This window comes from Erythrolamprus reginae, chromosome 4 (genome assembly GCF_031021105.1).
Source record: "Erythrolamprus reginae isolate rEryReg1 chromosome 4, rEryReg1.hap1, whole genome shotgun sequence".
NCBI lineage: Eukaryota > Metazoa > Chordata > Lepidosauria > Squamata > Dipsadidae > Erythrolamprus > Erythrolamprus reginae.
The window spans coordinates 19,884,558-19,912,196 of record NC_091953.1 but is presented as its reverse complement, the minus strand read 5'-3'; the positions used below and the strand labels follow the sequence as shown (position 1 = coordinate 19,912,196).

Below are 27,639 nucleotides of genomic sequence, written 5' to 3'. Positions count from 1 at the left end.
GGAGAAAGAGAGGGGGAGGGAGAGAGAATAGGACAGAATAGAATTCTTTATTGGCCAAGTGTGATTGGACACACAAGGAATTTGTCTTGGTGCATATGCTCTCAGTACTGTATACATAAAAGAAAAAGATACATTTGTCAAGAATCGTGGTACAACACAGAAAAGGGGAAAGAAAGAGGGAGAAAGAGAAAGAAGTGGGAGAGGAAAGAGAGGGAGAGCTAGAGAAAAGAGGAAAGAAAGAGGGATAAAGAGGGAGGGGGAGGGAGAAAGAGGAAAAGAAAGAGGGAGAAAGAGAGAGGGAAAGAAAGAGGGAGAAGAGAGAGGGGAGGAGGGAGAGTGAAATAAAGAGAGAGGGGGGAGAGAGAAAGAGGGAGGGAGAGAACGAGAGAGAAAGAGGAAAAGAAAGAGGGAGATGGGGGGAGGAAGGGAGAAAAGGGGAAAGAAAGAGGAGGGAGAAAGAGAGAGAAATAACTAGAGAAACTGAATAGGCTGCAAAGCCCCACACACAAAAACGCGGGAACGCCTCAAAGGATGCTCGCGCGGGAAAGCCAAGAGCGGACCTGAATGTCACCCGCCGGGGGGAGGGGGGCTGTCTCGTGAGGCGGGCTCCGGCCAACGTTCTCTCTCTCTCCCTCTGGGGAGGGGGTGTCTTCAGGCGCGCACTCGGGCAACCCCGAAGCCCGAAGCCTTCCACCGCCCACGTGGTCCCAAGGAGGCTGGAAGCCAACAGCCACCGCGGGAGCCGAGAAGCGGGAAACATTTCCAATGCCCGTCCTCCACCCGGAAGCGGAAAAAGCGTTTTTGTTTTTGTCACTCTTCGGATCTCTTGAAGCCTCGAAGCGAGATAGGTGGCGGCGAGTCGGGGCTTCCGCGCTCTCGCTCTCTCTCTCTGAGGGAGGTTTTGGGGCGCCTTTCCCGAAAGTTGAGGGAGAAAAATCGGGGAAGTAGGGAAAAGCCGCATCGCCGCGCTGGAAAAAGCGGCTGAGGGTCGGCCTCGCCCCGCCGGCGGGTGAGGAGAAACGAGACGGGAGTCCCGAATTTTCCCCTCACCAACCATGTTACTGCCGTCTGACGTGGCCCGTCTGGTTCTAGGTAAGCGCGAAGCGAAGAGAGCCGACGGGGGCCCGAAGGAAGGTTCCGGCCCTCCTCGCTTTTTCTTTCACCCGGGATCTGAAGTGTGATGGATTCGGTCGACCCGCTTTTATTGGTTCCTCAGGACAAATCTTTATTGGTCAAGTGTGATTTGACACACAAGGAATTTGTCTTTGGTGCATACCCTCTCAATGCACATAAAAGAAAATATAGATTTGTCAAGAATCATGTGGTACAACACTTAATGATTGTCATAGAGAGATACCCCCTCCCCTCCCCCGCCGTCGTTTTCTTCGAAGGAAAGACGGGGAAAACTTTCCGAGGCGGCTCCGGCCCTTTTTACTCAGAGGGTCGTTGACGTTTCGCGCTTTTATTCTTCTCCGGAGCCCGCCCTCCGTGTGGCTGCTGTTGATCTGCTTTCCTTGCCAAACCTTCCTGTCCTTAAAACCCGTTTGGCATCATTTGGGGCCTCACACAGACAGAGTTTGAGGAGTTGGTTCTTCCTTTTCATACAAACATATGTGTTGCATGTTTATCAGAGTTGGAAGGGACCTTGCAGGTCATCTAGTCCAACCCCCTTCCAAGCAGCAGACCCTACATTTGCCTCTCCCTAGGATCAAACTCACAACGTCCTGATTGTGAGGCAAGAGTTCCATCTCTAGGTCATAGCAGCTGCATGATACATACATACATACATACATACATACATACATACATACATACATACATACATACCAATAGTGGGTTGCTACCGGAACAGTAAAGGACAGTGCACTAGTAGTGATAGTTGAACTGCACATGTGGTTTTGGGTCTCTTGCTTGCACACGTGTGTGTCCCAATGTGTTTTTGCTAATGCGCATGCGCAGGAAATAAAATCATGAGGGGACAGACGCGCGGGAGAGATTTTGGTGATATTTTTTTTGCTTCTGCGCATGCACGGGAGCAAAAAAATTGCTGAAATCTCACGTGCACATCCCCTCACAATGTTTTGCTTCCTGACCATGCACAGAAGCAAAAATACTCTGTTTGCAGCGCGCCAGTAGCAGTGGTAATGAGAATCCACCCTGATTCATACAGTCCTAGACTTATAACAGTTCATTTAGCAACTGTTCAGAATTAGAACAGCACTGAAAAAACAACTTATGAGCATTTTTTCACATTTATGACCATTCCAGCATCCCCATGGTCACATGATGAAAATTCGGATGCTTGACAGTTGGTTCAGATTTATGATGGTCCCAGAGGTCCCCTTTTGCGACTTCTGACAAGCAAAGTCAATGGGATTCACTGAACATGTTTACTGACTTAACAACCACAGTGTTTCCCTTAACACCTGTAGCAAGAAAAAGTCATGGGGCAAAACTCACTTAACAAATTTCTCACTTCACAATGGAAATTTTGGGCTCAATTGTGGTCAGACATTGTTGGACTACCTGTAATTATTGAAGCTTTTGTGAAAGGTCTCTGAATACTGAAGAGCTAATAACTTGCAATTGAACCAGGCACTTTGCTATTTAAAGGCAAAAAATATAGAACACTTCTGGTATATAGGAATTGTAGAAACATATGAAAAGTAATGGCAAAAAGTAACCATTCACTGTATTATATATTTTTGCATAATATATTATGAAGATAGTGTACGCCTATATGCTACACAGTACTGTATATCCAATAAAATTAGTTGTCAACTTACAACCATTCATTTAATGACCATTTGAAGTTACAACACCACTAAAAACTCTGATTTGGGACCATTTTTCACACTTATGACCCTTGCAGCAGCCCCATGGTCACATGATCAAAATTCAGCATGTATTTATGACAGTTCCACTGTCCTCCAATTCTCTGATTACCATTTGTAATGGCTTCTGACCAGCAAAGTCAATAGAGAAACTAGATTTTCTTAATAATTGTATGATTCACTTAACAAGTACAGTGATTCATTCATTTAACACCTTGGGGCAGTTAACTAGTGCCTCGCTTAGTGACAGAAATTTTGGGTTCAACTGTGGTCATAAATTGAAGTCTATCTGTACTAGAAACTGTATGCCTTTAAATCCCTATTTTCCAGAGGGTGAAAACAAAGGTGCACAGATTTTGCTTGCAACCTCTTAGAGATTGGCTCTTGGTGGAATAATTAAAGTTTTGGTATAATTGAGCACAGATCTGTTCTCGTATTCCTATAGGAAAGAAAATTAGGTAGGAGATTTCCTAATGAGATTCCTTGCAAGTATGATTGTGTAGCAGTTAAAATTTTATAACAATGTATTTTAAATTAGTTTTTTAATTTTTTTACATATTAGATTTGATTTATATTGTATTGCTGTTAAATTGTGAGACGCCCCGAGTCTTTGGAGAAGGGCAGCATACAAATCTAATAAATTATTTATTTTGTCTAATCAAGGCAGTCTTATCATCAGCACAAAAATTTTGAACTTATGACTAAATTATGAAAAATCCATTCTTGGTTTTATTTGACTATCCTTTTTGTAGTATTTTTGGCACTGTTGGCAGTCCATAAAGTTGAAAGTTTTGCAGAAAGATGATAAAAAATAAAACTACAAGTAATTGTTTTAAGAGATTAGAATTTATACTATGATACACATTCTTCAGAAAATATAACAATGTACAAAATACTGTATATTTTGATAATGATGCACAGATTAGGAAAAAATGCTTCTCTTTTCAGGTTATTTACAACAAGAAAAACTTTTAGCCACATGCAGAGCATTTATATTGGAAAGTTCAGATTTAAAAGAATATGCAGAGCACTGTACAGGGGAAGGTTTTGTCCCAGCCTGTTTACTTGTAAGTACCATATTTTTTTAAAGTACCATATATTTCTCTTTATAATATCTTAAATCTTACTATATTTTTAAATAGCATCTGTAATAATATTTAATCTAATTTATTAATTTATTGAATATCTTTGCTGCCTAACTTCAGAATGATTCAAAATGACTTCTTGGAAATAAAAAAACAAAATTTTTCTGACGAACAAAGCAACTTTGTTCCATATCATTGCCAATTTAAAGGGACACATCCAAACAATATAAACCAAGTCTTAGGGGAAAACTCAAGTTTTTAGGGATCACTTGCAGATGGCCAAGGTGGGAACTGTACAAATTTCTAGGGAGATGCTGATCCTGGGTGTTCCGAGAAGCAAGTATTTTGACAATGAAGAGTCAATGATGTAATTTCAGGGATGAATGCTGGGGGTTGGCAAACAGGAACAATCTTGCCATTGAATTGGCCAACCCTGAAAGTGTTGTCCCTCAGATTCCTCCCATATCACATATAGAGAGTAAAGGAAATTACCTTGTAACAAATATGCAAGAACCATTGCTTGCAAAGGGATGAAACATTTTAATTCATAAGAAACGCATAATATTTAGAAATAATTTATGATTCTGATTCATTGGAGTATAGTAAGGAGAAGGATAGCACAATCACTTTTTCAAGAGTTACAGTTTTCATATGAAGTTGATTTTCTGGTCTGCTTCATGTAGTTGATATCTTCTGCATTTCACTACTTGACACATACCTGCCCATCAAAGTTTCCTTTGAAACATATGACTAAGGTTTTTCCCCCAACTACTTATACAGTGATACCTTGTCTTAAGAACCCTTCGGCATACGAACGTTTCGAGATACGAATGCGGGGTTCGAGATTTTTTTGCTTCTTACGAACTTTTTTTGCCTTACGAACCCACCGCCGCCGCTGGTGGGATTCCCCTGAGGCTCCCCTCAATGGGAAACCCCACCTCCGGACTTCCGTGTTTTTGCGATGCTGTAGGGGAATTCCAGGAGGGGAATTCCAGGATCGCAAAAACAGGCGCTTCGCTGGTAACGGAAGTCCAGAGGTGGGGTTTCCCAGCGAGGGAAGCCTCAGCGAAATCGCAGCATTTCAAAAACACAGAAGTCCGGAGGAGGGGTTTCAAGGACTTTTTGCGATCCTGGGATTCCCCTACAGCATTGCAAAAACGTGGAAGTCCAGAGGTGGGGTTTCCCATGGAGGGGAGCCTCAGGGAAATCCCCCCAGAGCAAAAACGGGCGCTTCAGCGGAGAGGGGCGGCATACAAATCTAAATAATAAATAAATTAAATAAATAAATAAAAAGGGGTGAATTTTGGGCTTGCACGAATTAATTGGTTTTCCATTGATTTCTATGGGAAACATTGTTTCGTCTTATGAACTTTTCACCTTACGAACCTCCTCCCGGAACTAATTAAGTTCGTAAGACAAGGTATCACTGTATATGGATTATTCTTTATATTATTCATGTTGCCATGTATTCTTGTATGGATTGCACCAGTAGAAGCCAAACCAATTTCATTTGGAGACATGATGTACAATGACAATAAAGGCTTCGATCTTTAATAAACTCTTCATTCTCCAAGGCCATCAGACCTATCCAACCTGCATTGGCACCCATACTTAAGCCCCTGCCTCCACCAAGTATGCCTGCTCTTAGGACTCGGCAGTCAAGAGGTCTAGTTAAGAAGGAACTTTGTAACATAAACATAGATCTGCAGTCATTCACACACATGACAAGTCCTGTCCAGTACACACAAGGTTAAAGGTTAGGCCAAGTAACTGATATCAGCCTATCCCAAACAAATGAAGAGTTCAGCAGACTAGAAAGTAGGGCATTCTTCAAAGAAATAAGCAGCAGTGGGGTGGTCCGTCTTCTGCTGACCCCTTTTCAGTACATTGCATGCCAGAGAGAGCCAAGGCCCTTACTTAAGAGGCACCACTTAAACTACAGTTTGCCATAAAGATAGGGTAGGTGCTTGATGTTTCTAAATTCTTTGGAGAAGTGAAATTTTTGCAGTATTTTTTCATATACTTTAATATTATTCTTTTTCTTCTCAGTCTCTCTTTGGAAAAAACTTAACTACCATATTGAATGAGTACATAGCAATGAAATCCAAAGGTAGGTATTATTAAAGAGTGGGAGATGTATGTCACATTTTATTGCTAGCATTGATTTGCTTTGACTATAATTGAGAGAATGTTGATCTTATACAATTAAATGTAGGTATTTATTGAATCATAAGAAGCATTGAAATAATGCTCTTTAAATAAATTTAATATGACTTCAAGACACAAGCTCTTGACCTGTAACCACAATTGGGAACAGAATTTACATTGCTAAGCAAGGTAGTTATGAATGGTTGTAAGTCAAGGATTACCTGTAGTTATGAAGTAAGAAAAAAGCATATCAATTATAAAAATAATTAGAATTAAATAACATTGATCAATTATAAGCAGCAGAAAGGAAAAGAGCCTCAATAGCAATCACATTAAGTGAAAAATACTGAAATAAACAGATATTAAATATTAAATAAATTAGATATAGTATTAGAAATATAGTTTTCTAGATAACGGTTGATTCACAGATTTTCCACTTGTAATATCTTTAAAAAATTTACAAAATTATATATAATTTTTTTTTCAAGAAACAACAAATGACATTCCAGCAATTATGTCATCTCTATGGAAGAAGTTAGATTATACACTTTCTCAAATCAGGTAATTTGAATTTAGTGCAAATAGTTTGTAAATCTGACTCTGCTTATATTCTTATTCTTGAGAATTCAATTTTCATATGACAGGCTTCCTTGATACTATAGTTTCTTTCACATTGACGTCCCATACGTCCCTAAGTTGTTGAATGAGGGTGTGTGATTCTTATTAAGGATGCACTGGTGGGGAACAGGCAAAATTGTCCCTTCTTCAACACTACTGACAAATGTGGCTTCATTAGCAGAAAAAAAACCATAATTGTTTTTAAAACATAATCTATTATATTTTATAAAATCTATCATTTTATAAAATAATATCCAAATGCTAAAATAACACTATTGGGATTCAGAGAAATTATTAAAACTATTTCAGCCGGACTTTAAATGGGCTACTATATTCAAGAATAATTTTACTTGTATAAGAATATATGTTTATTCATGATTATAATGGTTCAGTATATGAATCTTTTTAATATTGTTTATTGATGGTTATTTTGCTGTTTCCACCATATTCATATACAGTAGGAATACCAGCTCCTCAGTTGACAACAAGAATGGTGTATAAAGCTACTAAAATTAACAACATTGTGATTTAAGTAAATTATGGTCTTAGTTATAGTAGTTTAACTGCTGTCATTTTTTTAAAAAATCTGAGATAAATATGTATATGATGATTCAAAACTAAAACTACTCAATAGTTTGATACCTGTAGGATCGTAACTCCTATAGCCCTTGAAAAATAAATGTTACATTTTAAATGATTGTACTAAATTTTGCAAGATCACACTTTATGAGAGTTCATATGCTTCACTGAAATCACTCAAAATTTCAATTTTTTACAATTTTCATGTAGTTGCTAAAGTACAGTATTATACAATTTCAGTCTCATCTTACATCAAGTGAGATTGCCCTACATTTTGCATTTTTCCATCTCAGTATTGTGCAAGATTACAGGATTGTACTTACTGCCAGGAACCGATTCTTATGTTATATGACATTGAAGTAGCATAAAAGAAAGAAGAAAACCGTCAACTTAAACTTTAAAAAAAATTATTTCTCTACATGTGGTTGGCAAAAAAGTATTCTAAATGTAATGTTTATACACTTAAATGCTGCATTTTAACAAACAAAAACTTCAATTTTTGCAGGAGCATGCAGAATTCAGTTGGATTTTCTGCCAATCAACGGAGTATGTATTTGAAGCTATGTTATGTGGTTTGAATTTACTATTAAAAGTCTTTCATACATTTAAATTATAATTACTTAGAAATCAATCTTATTTATTTCACTGAGACTTTGTTCTAATAAAGTATGCTAGAGCAGGTGCTTCATACTGGACTATGTAATATAGATATTGGATATAAGGCCCATATGTTAGACACTTACTTACCAGCACAAGTTTCCCTAGCTTTTATTCAACCATCTCTAGGCAATATTTTCCTATTTCTCCCAAAAAAAGCTTTCTAGTTTTCTATATCCATGAGTTGAAGAATGCTAAGGCCTGAAGATGCTCCCACCCTCAAATAATAGTAACTAGACCCTCCCTTTGGAAGTTAAAGAAGGCTCCCTCTTATATCTTTCCAAAAGTTGATTGAAACAACTTTTCCCAAGATGATTTGGGGATAATTGATATTGTCTAAGACATGATAAAAGATCTTTATGGCTCCCTATTATTTGTATTATTATTTTCTTACTGTGGATATTTTATTTTATATTGAATATTGAATATTTAGATATTTCATTGCTGTTTATGGTAGACAATCCTTGGAGATTGTGTTGACATTCAGATTTAATGAATAAATAAGCAAGCAAGCAAACAAACAAACAAACATACTTTCTCTACTTCTTGCCACAAAAAAAATCAGAAGGTGTGAGAGCAGGAGATATACCTATGACTCCAATCTAGAAATTATCCAGAAAAATGCCATATGTACTAATTCAGTAAATTTCCATTAATTTTAGATTAAATAATCCTAGAATGTAGCATACATGTCTGTATCAAGACAGCATAGTATTCATTGATGCCAGTTATATTTGCCAACAGAAGAATAAATGCTTTCTGACTCAAAATTAGTTGTGATTGAAGGAACAAAAAACAATCACCTTTATTTCAGTACCAAAGCTGACTAAAACTTAGCTAGCTTCTGAAATTCTCTAATATCTAATTTAATTGCATCTAATAGTTTAATGATTTATGCATTTTTAGACTTCGTATTTTGCTTATACGTAAGATGGGTGGTCATATAAATTTACCAATGAAAGTTTCTGTGTTTCTGTTTTAATATTTACTTAAAGGTCGCACTAGAAGTGCAATTGCAGATATGAAAAAGCAGAAGTGCCTTCAACAGTCAGCCTCTTCTAATTTAGGATCATCACCTGCAGTTTATCAGCCAGGACAACTAACTTCCACTGCAATAACAGCCACACAGGTTATTCTTAAACCAGTTATATCTTCAAGTCTCGCTCAGCCAAGATTGAATCCTCCTTCTGCACTCCAGGGCCAAATTCAGGAAAGCCAAATTCATAGTAAGTTTACTGAACATTTTCTTGTACAAACTATAAGGAAACTGTTGAGCAAAGCCATGTGACCACAACAATATAAGATTTCTTTTCTGCCACTAAATATAGGGAGTATAAAAACTCTATTTCTATTGAAAATATTCTACTAGAGCTTCCTGTGAATTCATATTTTAGATGTATTTTAGCTTATTGTACATATTCCTTTGTTTTTCTAAATACTCTAAACATTGCTATATAAAATTAAGGAAGAGACAAAAAGTATGTTTTAAAATTAAGGACGAAACAAAAGACATGTTTATGAATTTGGGTCAACATTTCCTTTAGTCTGTCTGAAAATCTCAACTTTGCTGTCATCTTTAGTCCCTGACAGATCATCAGAAAAAGATACACTTGATCTCTGTCTATATTCTCAGTTTTATCTCTATCTCTTCACCTCATTCTCCTCTTTTTCTGCATTGGGTCCTTATTTGCTTTAGATAATTGCCACCACCCCAGGAAAAATATCTACAATATCTACAAAAAATGTCCATTATAATTACTGGCCTGTATGCTAGCATGATAATAATCTTCTGCAACTGGATTTGTCTAGATCTATCTTACCAGCTAGCCTTTACAATACAATTCTAGTTCTCTCCTCCTCCTTCTCTACTCCTTTAAGTCTCCACCTGTAATACCACCCACTATCCTTATTATTCTCCAATGGAAAATTAAATTCTGCTATATTCTCAAGTAGCACAAAATTGTTGTTTCCTTATTTAGGTTTTTATAAAGCCCATGTTCAAATTAAATTCAAAAAGGGAGTGCTATGTTTTTTCCAATCAGTAACATACTCATTTTCTTAGTACTGACAATGACGATTCATCATTGATACCCTAAATACCTTAAACAAGTCAATGCTTAATATAATTTTGTTCTTAAATGCTTTTTTTAAAGTGTGTGATTCCCTCACTCTGGTTTCTGCACTCCAAGAGAGAAAGCTTAACACAAGTGTATTGTCTCCAGGAAAAAGAAAAAGGTAATAGTTCCCAGCTTAAGTATTTATAGTGTAACATATGCTGCATATTTAGAATGTAGATCTTGTGCATAAGGAAAGGTGTGAAAAATGAAAAGCAGAGAAAAAGTATGTGGTCCCCAGTTCATATTAATCTCTTTTCTGCTGACATGTTTATGAATTTGGGTCAAGCCGTTACATCTCACTTTTGCTTTCTGTCATTGTCCTCTTGGACCGCAAATTATGCATCTAATTCCATTACAATTCCATTGGATTCCTCTGGAACATGTTAATGTAATATTGAACAAAACATGAAGCATGAATTGATAAAGTAATGCAGGAGCCATGAAAATCTAGCCTTAATAACATGTTCTTCCCATCCAATACTTAAAATATTTCAGTGACTCCCAGAAGAAAAGGAGTAACGCATCAGGACCACAGTTGTCTAATTGTAGCATCCAAGAATCTTCTCCAGCAGAAAAAGTCAGCTTGCCTATGCAAGAAGAAAGTGAGCAACTAGAACTTATTGATGGTGACCTTCCCGTAAGCCATAATTTTTAAAAACAAACTTAATATTTGTCTATTTCACCCTCCCCCCTTTTCTTGGTTTGATTATCCCAGTTTTATATATGTCTTGGTGTACAGAGATTTTTCTCTTAAAACTTTCCATGTTAGCATGAAATACTATTCCTTTCTTTGGAGATTCTAATAGCATTTTGTGCAAATATTTTTAATCCTTAAGAGTGTAAATGCAAGGTTCAAGGTGAATAAGTCCTTATTAGCTGCATGGGAAGAATATTACAGCAGAAGACAGTTGGAAGCTTACAGGGTTGCTTCCATTATCCAAATTAATGTATAGGTATAGGTAGTCCTCGATGTACAACCACAATTGAACCCAAAATTTCTATTGTTAAGTGAGACATTTGTTAAGTGAGTTTTGTCCCATTTTACAACCTTTCTTGCCACAGTTGCTAATTGAATCTGGCTGCCTCAGTGACTTTGCTTGACAGAATATTGCAAAAGAAGATCACGTAACTGTGGGATGCTGCAGTGGTCATAAGTACAAACCAATTGCCAAGCATCTGAATTTTGATCACATAATAATGGAGATGTCGAAAAGATTGTAACTGTGAAAAACTGTCATAAGTCACTTTCTCCAGTATCATTGTAACTTTGAACAGTCACTAAATGAACTTTTATAAATTGAGGACAACCTGTATCATATGCATGCTACTAACATGGTCTTAGGTCTTTTCTTTTTTAAGGAATTGCATAGAGGCATATAGGAATTGTTTAGAGGCATATAGAAAAAATAATAACATTGGGAACCACTGCACAAATGTCATATTTGATGCCCTAGTTAAGAAATTATACAGTAAATGGGAGTGTACAGTGATCTCTCGGTTAGCGCGGGGGTTACGTTCCAAGACCTCCCGCGCTAACCGATTTCCGCGTTATATTGGATGCGGAAGTAAAACTACCATCTGCGCATGTGCGCCATTTTTTTCATGGCCGCACATGCGCAGATGGTGGAGTTTGCGTGTGGGCGGCGGGGAAGACCAAGGGGAGGTTCCTTCAGCCGCCCAACAGCTGATCTGCTCCGCAGCGCGGAAGCAGCGAGGAGCCGAAGATGGGGTAAAGGCAAAGGGGAAACCCCATCTTCGGCTCCTCGCTGCTGCCGCGCTGCGGAGCGGATCAGGTGTTGGGCGGCTGAAGGAACCTCCCCTTGGTCTTCCCGCTTGCCGCTTGCCAGTCCACACACGCCCCCCTGGATGAGCCGGCCACAGGGGCGAGGGGTGGGGATGAAGGGGCAGGACTTCCCGGGCGGAAGGCATGCTCGGCTCTGCCGCTCCAGCCGCTTTCGGCCGAGCCTCCCTAGCCAAGCGACTGCCTTCCGTCGCAGCGGGGAACATCGGCGCAGGCCGCCGCCACGCCTGGCTCGACTTCCCTGGCTGCTTGGCCGGGGAGGCTCGGCCGAAAGCGGCTGGAGCGGCAGAGCCGAGCACGCCTTCCACCCAGCGATTGTTCCGCTGCCGCCAGCATGGCCTGGCTGGCAGCGGAAAATGTAACGGAGCCCACGGGGGATTCGCCTTCCTCCCACCCGCAGCCGAGACTGATTGTGGGCTCCTTCGCAACCTCGGAGAGCTTCCGGGGCAGGGAGGAAAGCGAATGCCACGGGGCTGGGCTCGGCTCCCCCCTCGGCTCCCCCCCTTACCAGCCCCGCCGCGGAAGGCTCCATTCTGTTCCCTGCCGGCCCGATTGAGCGGCCGGCGGTCTCCATTCAGGGAACAGAATAAAAAAAAAATTTTTTTTTTAAAAATTCTTTAAAAAAAAAATTTTTTTTTAAAATTTTTTTTAAAATTTTATTTTTTAAATAATATTTTTTGAAAAACCGCGTTGCAGCGTTTCGCGCTAATCGAGAACGCGCAAGTCGAGGGACCACTGTATATCTCCCGAAGGGGAGAGATTATTAGGATGCTAATAGGATTAATTTTTCTTTTATAATTGGGCTATTTGAAATTTATTTCCTAGCAAATGATTATTGAAAATGCCAGAGAGAAAATTCTGAGCAGTAAATGTCTGCAGGAGAAGCTAGCTGAAAATATTAATAAGTTCTTGGGCAGGTAATATATTTCAATTTTTAAAAAGAAAACTATTCAAGATGCTTAGATTATTTCTGAAACTTACTAAGTATTTACACGTTTTTCTCAGCGATGGCAATATGCCTCAGACAGCAAAACAGGCAGAAAGTGGTCCACCAATACAAGAGTCTTCAATTGATGAATTTCTTGGTCTTCAGGTAAGTGTCTGATTTTAATACATATAGTATTTGGATCTTATAAGTAGCACAAAGAGCTATATAAATTGTTAAGCCACAGGTTGTGCATTTGTTTGCCTGCTTTTTCTCCTTTTCTCAGTTCTGATTAAGATAGCCCCACAAAGAACAGTACTTCTGTGAATCTTTAAAATTGATTGATAGCTTATTGTGCACCAGCTTTCCAGATATTTTTGTTTACTCACAGAGAGAAAACTAATGTTTTAACTGATATCTGATTATTTTTACATCTTAGCAGGGTGAAATTCACATGACAGAAGAAGCCATCCAGGAGATTCTGGAGCAAACAGAATCAGATCCAGCATTTCAAGGACTCTTTGATGTATTTGATTTTGGTATGGATTATTCTTCATTTTAACTATCATGGGTTTTTACAATGATGGGTTATTTCCAGTCATCTTCATTGAATTCAGTGAGACTAAGAAGAAAAGTATTACAGTATGTGAAAGACTTACACTTTGACTGAATTAACCCTTTGTGGCCATATATTTTAACAGAACTCAAGTTTACTAGTCTGATTGAACTCTTCCATTAAAACGATACTATAGATTTCCTGTCATGATTATGACAGGTTTTCACAGTTCCAGTGTAGAGTCTCATACTTTCCCAGTTTTTCCCATTGCATTTTTCAGAAGTGTTTTGACTACAATTTTAGAATTCCAACATAAGATGCTAGAAATTACATATCTAGGGGATATGGTTTGAATCATCTACAAATATTGTTCATTTTGAGCCCGGCCTAATGTCTAAAGAATGGTTTTGTCATCATAACAAAAAAATGAACCCTTAATGCATTTAAGAAATTAATTTGGATTCTTCCACCTTATGTTGAAGTCAGGAATTTTTCCCCCTTATTTTAAATAGGTAAAACAAAGAATTGTAGAAATGTTTCTCAGGGTATTTCTACACAGAATGGGACAGATAATTCCATGTTGGTGGATGAAGAAAACCTAGAAGCACTTGAAAGCTATATTGGCACTAAGGAACTCGGTAAGCATTTCTAACATACTTCCAGTATCTCGGGTTTTTTGGCATATAAAACTATTATTGATTTCAAGACTTAACATACAATCAAGGATGTTTGGAGTAATGTTATGCCTGTTACAAAATTGAATACCATCTGTGGGTCCAGAAATATGTCTTTATTGTGCAAAGGATAGTAATTCCTTTGAAATACATGGAATTAGCTTTTTGCAAATTCATATAAGGTCAGACTGCAAGTTGATGAATTGACATTTAAGTTACAATTAAGTTCCTATCTTCCTTTTAAAAAACTAACTATTGTTTTATACAGACTGACAACTTCTGTTTAATATCTTTTTTCTTCTCCATAAATCAGCTTAGAATGCCTACCATTACTAAAATGTTGACTTTAGTGATTATATATCACTCTTTCCATAATTAGTGAAAGGGGGGGAAATCCATTTCTGATTTGTCTTAAGGCAAAAGAGAGTTCTTGTTTGTTTTATGTGTATAGTTTTGTATGCATTATATCTAATTATTATATTTATCCATGCATATGTAAATGTGATTATTTGTTACCAATTCTTGGACTTCCTTGCAGAAAGGACCTTCTCTTCAACTCCACTGTACTCTTTTTTAAGATGCAGTAACAGAACTGCATAAAACATTCCAAATGCATTCAATGAATGAGCAATGCAGATTTAGTACGTCCTTGAAAAAGGTAGACAGGGATATTTTTATCCTTCTGATATTATTGATCTCATCCTTTAGAGATTCTCGTTCAGGCTGTCATTAAAATCAGAAGTCAGAAGGCTGAAAATAACTCAAGAAACATTGTCCTGACAAAATTGTATAGAAGATTAATAAAAACTTGGGTTGTTTGTTTTGGGGGTTTTTTTGGTTTGTTGGTTTTTGCTAAATTCATTTTATTTTTATATTGCAGGTGATAATTCCCATGAGAGTCTATCATACACAGACGATCATTCAAAAGAAGCATGTGTCCTAAAGACTAGTTGCAGCGAACATGATTTTACTTTAGAACAGCATCTAAAGATACAAAGTATAGTATCTGGAGAATTTTCTTCAAGCTCTGAAGTGAGAAATCAAAGTGAATCAGTTGAAATGGAGACACCTGACCAAAGAATTGAGCCAAAATTTACCTCGGAATCTGTGCAAAATCAGTTTCCTGGCACTGAGCCCAATATAGATGCTTGCAACAAACAAGGACCAGCTACAAGGAATTATAGAACTGAAAAGGATGGATTATGTCAAGGTGTTCAGAACTTACCTGATTTGCCGTACAATCAGCTGGATACTTCACAAACAGCTTTATCGGATAAAACTGAGTGTTGTTCTTTGCCAAATATGCTCTCTGAAAAAACAAATGCAGAAGTTCTTGCTCCCTTGAAATCTTATGAAAGTGAAACAGTGAACAAACCTAGTGTGAATTGCAGCCATTCAAAAGAAATGGCTGAAAATGTACAGCAGGTCACAGATCAATCTGTGTTTCCTGTATCTGCCCAGCGCAACCGAAACAGTCCTAGTTCTTCTAATTTTCAAGACTCAAATAAGTTGGAATCAGAACATTCTGCAACACTTGTGGTTGAAGCATCCCATCCAAATGTAGTAGAGCTCCAACTTGAAGTTGTTGGTACTTCCAACAGTCTTAATTTGAATGATCCAGCTATAGACCCAGAACCTTGCTCAAAATATGGCAACCAGAAATTGGAGGATTCTGAAATAGCACAGGTAGAAATCCAGGAGCCATCATCATCATCTCCAAAAGCAGATGCCAAGAGTTTGTTTTTAACTGCTGATAATGACAGGCCTACAGAAACAGCTATTGAGGCCAATGCCACTACATCCAGTGAATGTCGTTCTCCACTTCTGGATCCAACAGGTGAAACAAGCCCAGGAAACAAAATTGCTGAGGGTGTTTCATCTAGTAATCAAGGCATTGGTGCAGATGCTTCTAATATTGTTTCCTTAAAAATTATTATAAGCGATGATCCGTTCATTTCATCAGACACTGAACTAAATAATGCTGTTTCCAGCATCACAGGGGAAAATGTACCAACTATAATATTGTCCTCTCCAGCTAAATCACCATCCAAGATGACAAGAACATCTAAATCTATAACAGCTGAAGAGTCTGAAAAGCCTGGAGATTCAGCTTTGGTAGAACATAATCTTTTGGTTCTTAGATCTCAAGAGTCTGGTGTGAGTTCCCTCAACATACAAAATGAAGATTGTGCAGTATTTTCAGTTGCTGGCACAAGCAATATTTCCAAGGATGGAGAATTTATTCAGTTGATGCCAGCCACAAGCACATCTTTTGGAAGCTCCAATAGTGTTTATATTGCCTCCTGTATATCTGATCCCACAGCATTGAGTACTAATGTTACTCCATCAAATTTAGTTATGTTTCCGGGCAGTTCAACTTCTCTTGCATCACACATTCCAATGTCACCACAGTTACAGACGCCTCCTAGGACAAACAGTTTGTTTGCCATGAACCCATCAATGTCTCCAAATTATTCGCAGGGTAATTATTTGTAGACAAATATTTGCTTGGGCTTTAAAACAATGTGCTCTTGGTTGAAGGTAATTTATAACGGTCAAATAAAATTATAGCGACTGATACTAAAAAAAAAATGGATAAAATTTACATGATGGTGATTGAATCATAGATCAGTTGCAATCAATTGCTGTAAGTGAATTGGCTTCTATTGGCAATTGCTGAACCTTGATTCTGTATCATTTAGCATGATGATACCAGTATCCATTTGATTTTTAATTAAAAAAATAAAAGTTGGGTGAGTAAATTAACTTTCTGACCATGAAAATTTAATATGTTCACATAGTAAGACTCACATAGAAAAGAAGTCTATTCAAGCACAAAGGTTCCCCGCCCCCCTTTTTGCAGCCACTAAAGCTGAAAGTCATATCCTGATTTAATAGGATCAGGTACAATAACAGTATGTTAACAATTGCCTAATCCTTTAATTTCTACTATTTCTTGATAACTAATGCTCAGTTGTTTACAAATTGATAGTTATCTTCAGCATCCTTCCAATATTTTTAAAAATTCTACTAGTAGATTCTATGTTTAAAATGGTGAATTATACAGTATTTTTGACTAAAGCATATATAGTATAGTATACCTGAGGTATACAGTAATGCTTAAAGTTTGTGAGTTGCTTTGAAGTTTAATATTTCTGCATAAATGTGACCTAAAACATGATTTCCATACAAATCCTAAAACTAGATAGAATTCAATTTAGTGAGTTAAAAGCATGGTTGTTCATTTATTTATTGAAAAAAATACATGCTGATTTATGGATAAAATCTCCATAGAGATTTTCTCATCTTGTGTGGAGACCAGATCACATTTTAGGTCATATTTATGCAGAAATTCAACAATGTTCACAAACTTTTAAGCATTACTGTCAGTGATAAATGGAGGATTTGCAAAACTGATTTGGAAACTATATTAAAGAAAAATATATAATGTTCTCCTTCAGATCATGTAGTTTTTTAGATGGAAGTCCAATAAATAATCTGAACTAGAAGTGCTTTTAAGTTGGTTTGATTCCAAAACATTTAGTTTATTTGCCATATTACCTGTCTAAAACTAATTTTGAAGTAATTAGTTTGGAGAAAATCTCCCTTTGGGACATGACGATCTCAAAGCAAGCAAATTAGAGTAGAATTTCACAGAACAAACCATACCTGTATTGCCCAATTCTATACATGCCTCTTATAGATAATTGTACTTATGATTATGTAAGATCTTGGAGAAACTTTGGGAAGGTAAAACTTGTGCAGTCTAGTTTATATATCAGAATTTATTAAAAGACACTTGATTGGGAATAGAGGAAGAAAAGGAGAGGAAGCTTAGCACCTCACAAGGCATAAAAATGATACCATCTCTGCTTTTCTCAAAGAGCCAATACAAATGGGATCTCATTCATTTGTTAATGTCCATTTACACCTCCATTTCAATCTTGTTGAAACTCAGCTTTGCCTTTTTTCATATTTTATATCAACTGCTAATAAAAAACTTGACTGCATTAGTGTGGGTCACACGTCTATAAGACTACAAAGCTGAAGTAAATTTAGTTCATGTGGAAAAAACTATGTGAACCAGATTTTAGGAAATGCTGTAATTTGCTATTGATTCGGCTTTAGAGCTGTAACTTTCCATTGTAGCATAAAAACTGAAATTATTTAATTGCTACTACATTTTTGCTGCTTGTCCTTTTGCTGGACTGCTTAAAGCTATCCAGATATAGCATCTAAGGTTGCTGGGTTAGATTTACCCTACTTAGTTTCAATGATCAAAATTTGTCTTCAGTCTTTTCACTGAGTTTTACATTGGAGAGCGAAAAAGAGATGGAGGAATATAAATTATATACTGTAGTTCACATGGATACGTTACCTTTTCTAGGGTCTGCAATTATAATTGCTTCTCCAGTACAGCCTGTATTGCAAGGAATGGTAGGAATGATTCCTGTATCTATAATGGGGCAAAATGGAAACGCTCTCTCAGATCCTTCCCGTCAGGTAATGCTGTGTTTGAAAAATAACTATTGCTTTTATTTTTTTGAGCTAAAGAAACTTTTAGAAAACTTGATTTCTATTCCTTTCACTTTTTAAAGATCCTGCATATGCCGGTCCATGCTTCATTGAGCAGTGGAAGTATTCCTAAACTTCCTCTTCCTCCAAAATTTCACAGGATGCCAAGAAGTAAATCAAATGGAGGAGGTAAGCAGAGGGCATAGGCAGCACAAGGTTGTATTAGTTCAACTATTTGCTGGAGATGAGATTTCAGATAGCAATTTGTAGTCATTGAGCCATTTATGAAATTTCCATCTTGTCTCCCATGCTTTTCAGGCTCTTTACTAATTAGTGAAATAAGATATCAGAAGGTTTGGGTTAAAGAGCCTTCAGTTAATGCTCAGTTCTATCTTGTTTATCTGTTAACTGATTCAGAGGAGTCCTGAATCAATGTTTTAAGGCAGTTTGGGATTGATACGATTGACTACGGAAAGCAGAGGAATGTGCTGAGTATGTGGAAATTAACAACTTTCAGTGTAGTTTTACAGCTAGACATAAATGGTGTAGCTTTTCTTTTGCTAGACCAAATGCTGGACTTAAAAAGTTCATCTGGACTGAGCATTGTATTTCTCAAGAGCTTTGAATGTTATACAAATTTGCAGCTGCAGTCTTGCCTGAAGAGATCCAAGTTCGTTTCAATTATGCAGTTACTATTTTCATCCTCTTTCATGTATTTCCTGTTTTTGCACCCAGAAAGCATTCAAGACAGCCAGTGATGGACCAGCTATGTCAATTCTTTTGGGGAAATTCCTTGGGTACAGAAACATGACTGTCCAAATGGAGAGAATTATATGATTGACTTTTAGAGTACTTATACCATGCGACATGCATTATTTGCAACTATATTTCCAACTACTTATTTTATTTCAGCATTAGCTTATTTGAAACCCATGCAATTTCATCCACATCTTCAAATCTGCAAGAGGCCCTTGTCTCTCACCTCAGAGCAGTCAGGTTTGAGAGTAGGAGGAAGTCATTAAGGAACACTGTAAAGACTCATTTATTCCCTGGTGAATTTTTAGCAGTTCAATTTTTTAAAAACTCTTGAGAAATAAAATGTGGGTTCTGTGCTCAAAAAGTCATCCTATTTTGTGACTTAGTATAAAATTAAATGCTTCTTGAATGCTATTAGTAAAAATTATTTATTTTGCCTTAATCATTTAGGAAAGCCAGTACTCAATGGATCAGAACCTGGTTCTCGAGTTCAGAGGTCAGTTATGCAGTGTGGTATTACTTAGTTTCTATTATTGCTGGACATGGAGAAATGTCCAGCAATAATAATTATATTATAATCAGCAGCCATTGTTTCGGTTTACAAAATTGCAGAATGTAATCTTGGGAGTTACTGACAAACATCAATTCATACAGTATTTCTTCATTTGAGTGATTTGGAATTGGGAAAGCATTGTTGTGGGTGAGAGCGATTGATGAATTTCCTTGTGGGATTTCCCATTTATTTTTCTCATGGGAAGCAATCAAAGAAGGTCGCCAATCTTGATCACAGGATGTTGCAGTTGTGAGCTGGAAACTTGAGTGGTCAGACCACAGTCACATGATTGATTGCTTCAATGTCCAGAATTTCAAGGGTTTGTTGTACGCACCATTGTAACTGAAAAGACCCTGAACGAATGGGCATAAGTCATAAAAATCACTTCAGGCTAGTGTTCATGCTAATCATTTTCAATGAGTGTAGTCACATACTCTGGGGAAACAGTTCTAACTGGTTTTGTGTGTATGATACAAATACATATAGGTAAAAGTTAAAAGAAAAAATAAATAAAAATAATATTCTTAAACTAAATACCGGTAACCCAAATATGTTTTTCAAAAGGCAACTGGGCTTTTGGTTTCTTTTTCTTTGAAAACTTTTCACTTCAGAACTGAAGAAGCTTCCTATGTGAGGAAAAAAATATTTTCAAAGAGGAAAAAATATTTTCAAAGAGTTCAGTTGCCTTTAAAAAAAATACCTTTGGAATAACTATGACTTGGAGATTGAAAATCACCATAGACATACTAAACAAAATATTTTTTATGCATTCTTCTCTTCATTTCAATAAAGTAAAATAATTTTAAAATGTTTAACGTTTTATATCATCCTTAAATCTATTTATTAGAGGTGATTAAGATCGAACCAATTTAAGCACTGAACAGAGGTTTTGGATAGCAAAAATAATTACAATAGAAATTTCATGCAAAGTTGCCAAATACTATTTTTTTTTCTCTCAGAACTGGAAACTCAGACAAGAATATTTGTGGGGATTTGAAAAAGACGATAGAAACTCTGCCAGCTGATACTACAAGCCCAAGTTCCAAACAAAATGGCAGTCACAGAAGAGTGCTTTGCTTTGATACCACCCAAGCATCACAAAAAGAAAAGAACGAGAATTCTAAGTTCTGTCAAAGCTCTTCCAATACAGTGCTTTCATCAACAAAAACTCAACCTAGCAAGAGGGAACGTGAAAGAACTCTGCCAAGAATTTTATGTAAGCCAGATATAACTAGCAAAAATTTGGCTGTAAAGGAAAGCCAACTGGAAAAAAAGGGTTCGGGTCCAGGCGTAGCATCAGATATATTAAGAAAGCAGACAGCGAATAAAGAGAATGAATTAGAAAGGAGTCTTCCCCCACAAACTCCGGAGATGGCATCCTTATCCAACAACCAACAAAGTCTTCATCATGAAAAGAATTGTTCCTCAGCTCAGGAAGTAACTAAAAAACCGCGGCTTCAACCAAAGGCCAACAATAAAAACGCAGGAGTTTTACCCTCAAAAGAGTTTAAAAAAGAGCAAGCGAAGTCTCCCAGTCAAGTCAATAGCTTGACTGGTCCTTTAACTAAGCAAGCTGTGGAAATGCTGTATGATATTCAAAGGCATAGCCCTGCTAGCAAGTTACCTGAAAATGGGGAACTGCCATTACCCCGTACGCCTTCAGGTACTAGTGATAGACATTCAGACGATACCTTTGATATAAGGACCCCAACTTGTAAAAGGTATAGCGAAGATAGTACCACACCAAGGATCATGGTTCCTCCAGCTACTCCTGATCTGCCGGCTTGTAGCCCAGCAAGTGAGACGGGTAGTGAAAACAGTGTTAGCATGGCTGCCCACACTTTGATGATACTTTCACGCGCTGCTATTGCAAGGACTAGTACAACTACTCCACTGAAGGACAATACTCAACAGTTTAAGTCTATAAGAAGTGCAGCTAAAAAAAGAAAGCAGGAGGACTCCGTGGATTGCGAAAAGAATTCCCGGACTCCCAATAAAAAGGATGCTCAGAATTTTGCATTACCCATAAAGAAAAAGAAGATAAAGGTAAGCAGGGGTCTTTTTTATGTAAAAGCATGACATTTATATACTGGCAGAGAACTACATATAGAAGAATAGCAGTTAATTTTGTCCTTCTGTGCCTTTGAACCATAGTCTTCTTCACAAGATTTTAGAAATGGTTTGCCCTTTCTTCCTAAGGCTGAGAGAGTAGGACTGGACTAAGGTCGTCCAGTTCGCTTCATGGCTAAGGCAGAGTTAGAATTCCTGATCTTCTAGTTTTAAGCCCAATGCCTTAACCATTGCATAAAAATGGCTCAATTAATTCCTTAATAGCTGTTCTGCCTGACTGGGCTCAGGCGATAATTAACGGTCCAGGAAAAAAGATCAAACACACACGTGCTTTGCTAATCAGCAAACTTGTATTAAACAAACAGAAAAGGTTAACAAAAACTGTCCGTATTGTCAGGAGTAAAACACAGTTCGAGGCAAACAGTCAGCCAAATACAAAGTGCAGGAAAAAGCAAACAAAGACAAACTGCATGGAGCAGAAACTGTTCAGGAGTTCTCTGAATCTTTGAGGCACGAGAGCAACAGCTAGTCCCAGAGTTTTTAACTCCCATTTGCCTGAAAATGCTGGGTTGAAATCCAAAGGCACGGTGGGTGCAGAGGCTTCAAAGCAGGAACCACAAAGTCACATAAACATCCACAGTTTGCCTCTACCTCTGTTCTCTTTTATAACTGTAGCCCTCATGGGACCACACCCAGCCCTCATTATGGGGACCACACCCAGCCACAGGTGCTACTATGATCACTGGTGATAGTCCCTTAATTGAGCCTCCCTGTGCATGGCTCTCCAGCTACGCATGTCTATTAGCTATTCAGCACCTGAATCCAATGAGGAGAGGCTATTGGATGGGCTGTTTACTAAATCCCCTGGGCTGTCTGCCAGGTCCTGTGGTCTGTCTGCCAACTCCTCTGAACCATCTGCCTCATCCTCTGGGCTGTCTGCCACGTTTTCCTGGCTGTCAGCCAGGCTTTCGCAATCACTTTGTGATGCATCTCTCACATATGTGGGGGCAACAGCTGGCTCAGGCCCAAACACAATAGCCAATTATAGGAAACATCCCAGTTTATTCTACGTATGTACAAGAAACGTTTTCCCTATAATTCCTACTTATATTCATATACTTTGGGAATAAAATCCTCCTCTTAGTTACTTTTTCTATCAATTAAGATAGGCTATATTCAAAATAAGGATTTGACTAAGGACTAAAAATGACTCCTTTTTAGAATAAAAATAGAAAATATCAATAATTTTTATAGAGTAAGTGTTTACTTATAGCAATAATATATCATCACCACTTGGTATGAAACATGTTAACTAAACTGGATTAATGCTTATGATACCTGCAGTAGTGCTTAAGGCTGAAGCTTAATTCTTAAAATCTTAAATCTCAGCTATCATTTAGAATGCATAAGGAATCCTGCTGTGAGCTCCTATGAAAAATAGTTTCTTGTGCTACCTGGTATAAATCGTACAGAAGTAAAAAAAAATGGGGCATGAGGCAGTCTTACTATCAGAAGAAAAATGTTTGATGCTTTTGAACATGGGCATTGTTGAAGATGGGAGCTTAAATGATCTGTTCTATGGAGAGTCTAGCCATAAATATTTTTATATAAAAATATTTTCTTTTTCAGCAGAAGAAATTACCAATTGCCTTTCCTGCAGAAATGGATGTGGATAAATTTTTATTGTCATTGCATTATGATGAATAAATTCCAGCTGTATTCAAGCACAGATGTTCAGCAGGATGAAGAGGAGAATAAATTAGGGCGATATTGCATAATCCATCAAAATTCAACTTCTGAAACGAAAATCATCCTGGATCTAAAGGATGAATTTTCTAAGCGAGCCTTTAAAGGTCCTATGTTAAATTTGTAGGTTTTTTATCATGTAATTATTGTACATATTTTCAAGTTGTAAAAGAAAAAAATTATACTTTTATTAACACCAGGTGTTGACTATGTTTTAGCAGGGTTTTGTGGTGTCAGACACCTGAACCAAGACCACTGAATTGTGGACTGTTTTTATTGTGTGCCTAGGATTGGACCCCGTGGTTCAATCAAAGCAAACTTCATATAGTTGGATTTGGATGAATAGGCTTAACTGTATATACTTGCAGATAATCTGAGGATTTACTGTATGGACCAAAAAAGCACCCCCTCAAAAATTGGGTACAGCTTACCCATAGCGGGCTTATCCGTGAGTATAGCCTTGTAATGCTTGGTCTGTAGCAGAAAACCTCAGCTGATTTTGTATTGAGAACTTTCCTATTTCCTTTTCTGTTTTTTCCTTTAGCTGTAATCTATCAGAATAAATATTTTTCAACTCTCTTACTATACCTAGATCTATCTTAATAGACTTCTCTTTACGTAATAGAATTTACTTAGGGATGTGAGATTTGCCTTTAGGGATACAGATTTAATTTTGATAAACCCTTGCTTAACTTGTTTAAGCAAGTGAAAATTTAAATATATATCCTGAGGATGTGTGATATCATTTGCAGTAGTGGGTATCTCACACAATTAAAACAGCATGAGTGGAAAAAAGTACAGTAGTCCCTCACCTATCGCTGGTGTTACGTTCCAGACCTGGCCGCAATAGGTGAAATCCGCGATGGGGAATTTATCGACTGATAGTACTTATTTAAGTATTTATATTGTAATTGTTTGGTAAGTTTTCATTGTTTTAAGTGTTTATAAACCCTTCCCACACAGTATTTATTTTAGATACAGTATTTAAATACAGTATTTACAATTTTAGATTTTTTTTTTTTTAAAAAACCTGCCGATCGAGTTCGGCGGGCTGTTTAAATCTGCCGATCGGCTTCCTCAGAAACCCGCAATGAAGTGAAGCCGCAGTAGGTGAAGCGCGGTATAGCGAGGGACTACTGTATAACTGCTCAAATAGCATAGTTCTTGGTGCACACTCCACCTTTGTCGTTGCAGTAACTCTCTTTCTACTCAGTAACTCTCTCATGTGATGTAAAATTCTCATTTCCCTGGTTGTAAATAGTCAGGTACATAAATACAAGGCTCTCTCTTTTTTAGCCTTGAATGTATGAAGAGGGTAACAGAAGTAATAACTTTGCATTCAGTTAAAATTAACACGGATATTTGTAAATATAGGTCAGGTTCACTTTGCTTTAGGTTGGATATTTATAATCAACTACCAGATATTTAAAAGTGACTCTACCAAGAATTCAAAAAAGCATTACAGCTGTTTAACAATTAAATCTGTGTAGTTCCACACATTAAAGTATTTTTCAAGAGGTTTTAGCAATAAAAAGACCTTATTTTATATCTCAGAGTGGACAGCAGGTCATCTTCAACCTGGAATGACAGGTATATGAATAATGAGAATAGTGTGAATGTTGAACTTAGCCTACCTAGCGATGGAAGCACAGGAGGGAGAGGGGCACCTATCTCTGGGGTGGCAGAGGGCCGGAATATTCCGGTCTTGCTGGGGAGAGGTAGATATGGTGGGAGTCACGGGATTAGCCGTTCTGGAGGAAGAAGGGATCGCTGCTTAAAAGCGATCCACTGTTCCGGTCTCGTAAGCTCATCCCGGGGTACTGGTGACGAGTGTAATCCAGGCCCTGGGCTCAAGCTGCTGCTGCTCAATGCCAGATTGGTAGTAAACAAAGCTCTCCTCATCCAGGATTTAATCTTGGATGAGGAGGCCGATCTGGCATGTGTGACTGAAACCTGGCTGGACCCCAAGGGAGGAGTTCCTCTCTCGGAATTATGCCCAGCCGGGTTTCAGATATGGCATCAGCCTCGACCCCAGGGAAGGGGTGGGGGAGTGGCTATTATAGCCAGGGAGAATCTTCGCCTGCGTAGACTCATTGCCCCTGAGATTGCAGGTTGTGAGTCACTCCTTGTGAAGTTGGATTCAGGGGTTCAGGTGAGCTTGTTACTCACGTACCTGCCTCCCAGCTGTGTGTCAACAGCCCTGCCTGTGCTGCTCGAGGAGGTGGCCGGGTTTGCGGTGGAGTTCCCCGGACTTATTGTCCTGGGGGACTTCAATCTGCCGTCACTCGGCGGTTCCTCTGGATTGGCACAGGAGTTCATGACCACCATGACAGCCATGGACCTGACCCAAGTAGTTCAGGGTCCGACTCACGAGGGTGGACACACACCCGATATGATATTCCTCTCGGAGCAATTGAATAATGGTCTGAGACTAAGGGGCTTAGAAGCATTGCCTTTGTCATGGTCAGGCCATTTTCTACCGCGGCTTGATTTCCTGGCTCCAATCCCCCCCCCCGCAGGGAGGCGGAACTGATTAGGAGGTTCCGCTCCAGACGCCTGATGGACCCTGAGGGCTTTCAGAGGGCGCTTGGGGTTTTACTAGATTCACTCGTCCACGGCTCGGCAGAGTCTCTTGCTGAGGCCTGAAACAAGGCTGCAGTGGAGGCTCTTGACCGAATTGCGCCTTTGCGACCTCTCTGTGGCACTAGACCCCGTAGAGCTCCATGGTTCAACGAGGAGTTCTGGGAGTTGAAACGCCAGAAGAGACGTCTAGAGAAGTGATTGGGGAAGAGTAAGTCTGAATCCGACCAAACACTTTCGGCTGTGGCGAGGAGGGCGTTTGCCCAGGTTCGCCTGGTGCACCAGTTGCAGCTCTATTTGGACAGGGAGTCATTGCTCACAGTCACTCATGCCCTCATCACCTCGAGGTTCGATTACTGCAACGCTCTCTACATGGGGCTACCTTTGAAAAGTGTTCGGAATCTTCAGATCGTGCAGAATGCGGCCGCGAGAGCCATTGTGGGGCTCCCTAGATTCGCCCACGTTTCTGCAACACTCCGTGTCCTGCACTGGCTGCCGATCGGTTTCCGGTCACAATTCAAAGTGTTGGTAATGACTTTTAAAGCCCTACATGGCATTGGGCCAGAATACATCCGGAACCGCCTTCTACCGCACGAATCCCAGCAGCCGATAAGGTCCCACAGAGTTGGCCTTCTCCGGGTCCCGTCGACCAAACAATGTCGTTTGGCGGGCCCCAGGGGAAGAGCCTTCTCTGTGGCGGCCCCGGCCCTCTGGAATCAACTCCTCCCAGAGATTAGAACGGCCCCCACCCTCCTTGTCTTTCGCAAATTACTCAAGACCCACCTTTGTCGCCAGGCATGGGGGAGTTAGGATATTCCTTCCCTTAGGCCATTACAAGTTATGTATGGTATGTTTGCGTGTATGTTTGGTTTTTATAATAAGAGTTTTTAGTTGGTTTATTAATTGGATTGTTACATGTTGTTTTTTATCATTGTTAGCCGCCCCGAGTCTGCGGAGAGGGGCAGCATACAAATCCAATAAATTAATAAATTAATAAATGTTAATCTTTCACTGAAAAAAACTTATCAAAGTTTGCATAAGTAAAAAAAAACATTGCTGTACCTGTTAATATTGAATCCCTGCTTCTCCTTTCTTTTGCTATACTGAAACACATATGAGGTTGAATGAAGAAAATAACTAACAGCCCATCATGTGCTTTTTTATGGGCAAATTAAATTGAAGCTGTACAGTGCAGAAACCATCTACAGATTTGAGACCTTAACTGCTCTTTTAACTCTTGTTTATAGTTCATTTGCCATCTATTTATCAAATTGTTTTTCTAGAATGTGGTTTGCTATTACAGGTTGAAAGGTTTTCCTTTACACTTTCCTCAGTTACAAGTATAAGCAAGTACATACATGTAAGCTTTCTTAAGAGCTATAGTACCCATATTTCCCCCGAAAATAAGACACGTCCTGATCATAG

At 38.5% G+C, this 27,639-nt stretch overlaps 2 protein-coding genes across 4 annotated transcripts in view; one reads left to right on the top strand and one right to left on the bottom strand.

Moving 5' to 3' along the window:
- Positions 1-637, bottom strand: part of ATM (ATM serine/threonine kinase) — an 85,682-nt gene extending 85,045 nt beyond the window's left edge. Inside the window, exon 1 of the mRNA XM_070749734.1 lies at positions 561-637. The gene's annotated coding sequence lies outside the window, so the exon portion shown is untranslated. The remainder of the gene's footprint in view (positions 1-560) is intronic.
- Positions 448-25,182, top strand: NPAT (nuclear protein, coactivator of histone transcription). 3 transcript variants are annotated; one of them, XM_070749738.1, is made up of 18 exons: positions 448-1,092; positions 3,783-3,901; positions 5,969-6,029; positions 6,556-6,628; positions 7,770-7,810; positions 8,917-9,147; positions 10,075-10,156; positions 10,534-10,675; positions 12,665-12,756; positions 12,845-12,932; positions 13,207-13,303; positions 13,833-13,958; positions 14,875-16,476; positions 18,382-18,497; positions 18,593-18,698; positions 19,716-19,761; positions 20,778-21,864; positions 23,518-25,182. In XM_070749738.1, exons 1-18 carry the CDS (start codon positions 1,056-1,058, stop codon positions 23,593-23,595), a joined length of 4,224 nt encoding a protein of 1,407 aa, XP_070605839.1. In that variant the 5' UTR covers positions 448-1,055; the 3' UTR covers positions 23,596-25,182. The 3 variants fall into 3 exon arrangements, with proteins under 3 accessions (XP_070605839.1, XP_070605838.1, XP_070605837.1); XM_070749737.1 differs by having other exon boundaries at positions 799-1,092; positions 13,204-13,303; positions 23,521-25,182; XM_070749736.1 differs by having other exon boundaries at positions 799-1,092; positions 13,204-13,303.
- Positions 25,183-27,639: the final 2,457 nt, after the last annotated feature.

What these genes read in the sequence shown, in the direction of transcription:
- NPAT (XM_070749736.1), top strand. Translation starts at nt 1,056, where the DNA reads ATGTTACTGCCGTCTGACGTGGCCCGTCTGGTTCTAG. An exon ending in TCTCCAGGAAAAAGAAAAAG is followed by an intron (nt 10,157 to 10,533) that starts GTAATAGTTCCC and finishes AAAATATTTCAG; the next exon opens with TGACTCCCAGAAGAAAAGGA. An exon ending in CTTTGATGTATTTGATTTTG is followed by an intron (nt 13,304 to 13,832) that starts GTATGGATTATT and finishes TATTTTAAATAG; the next exon opens with GTAAAACAAAGAATTGTAGA.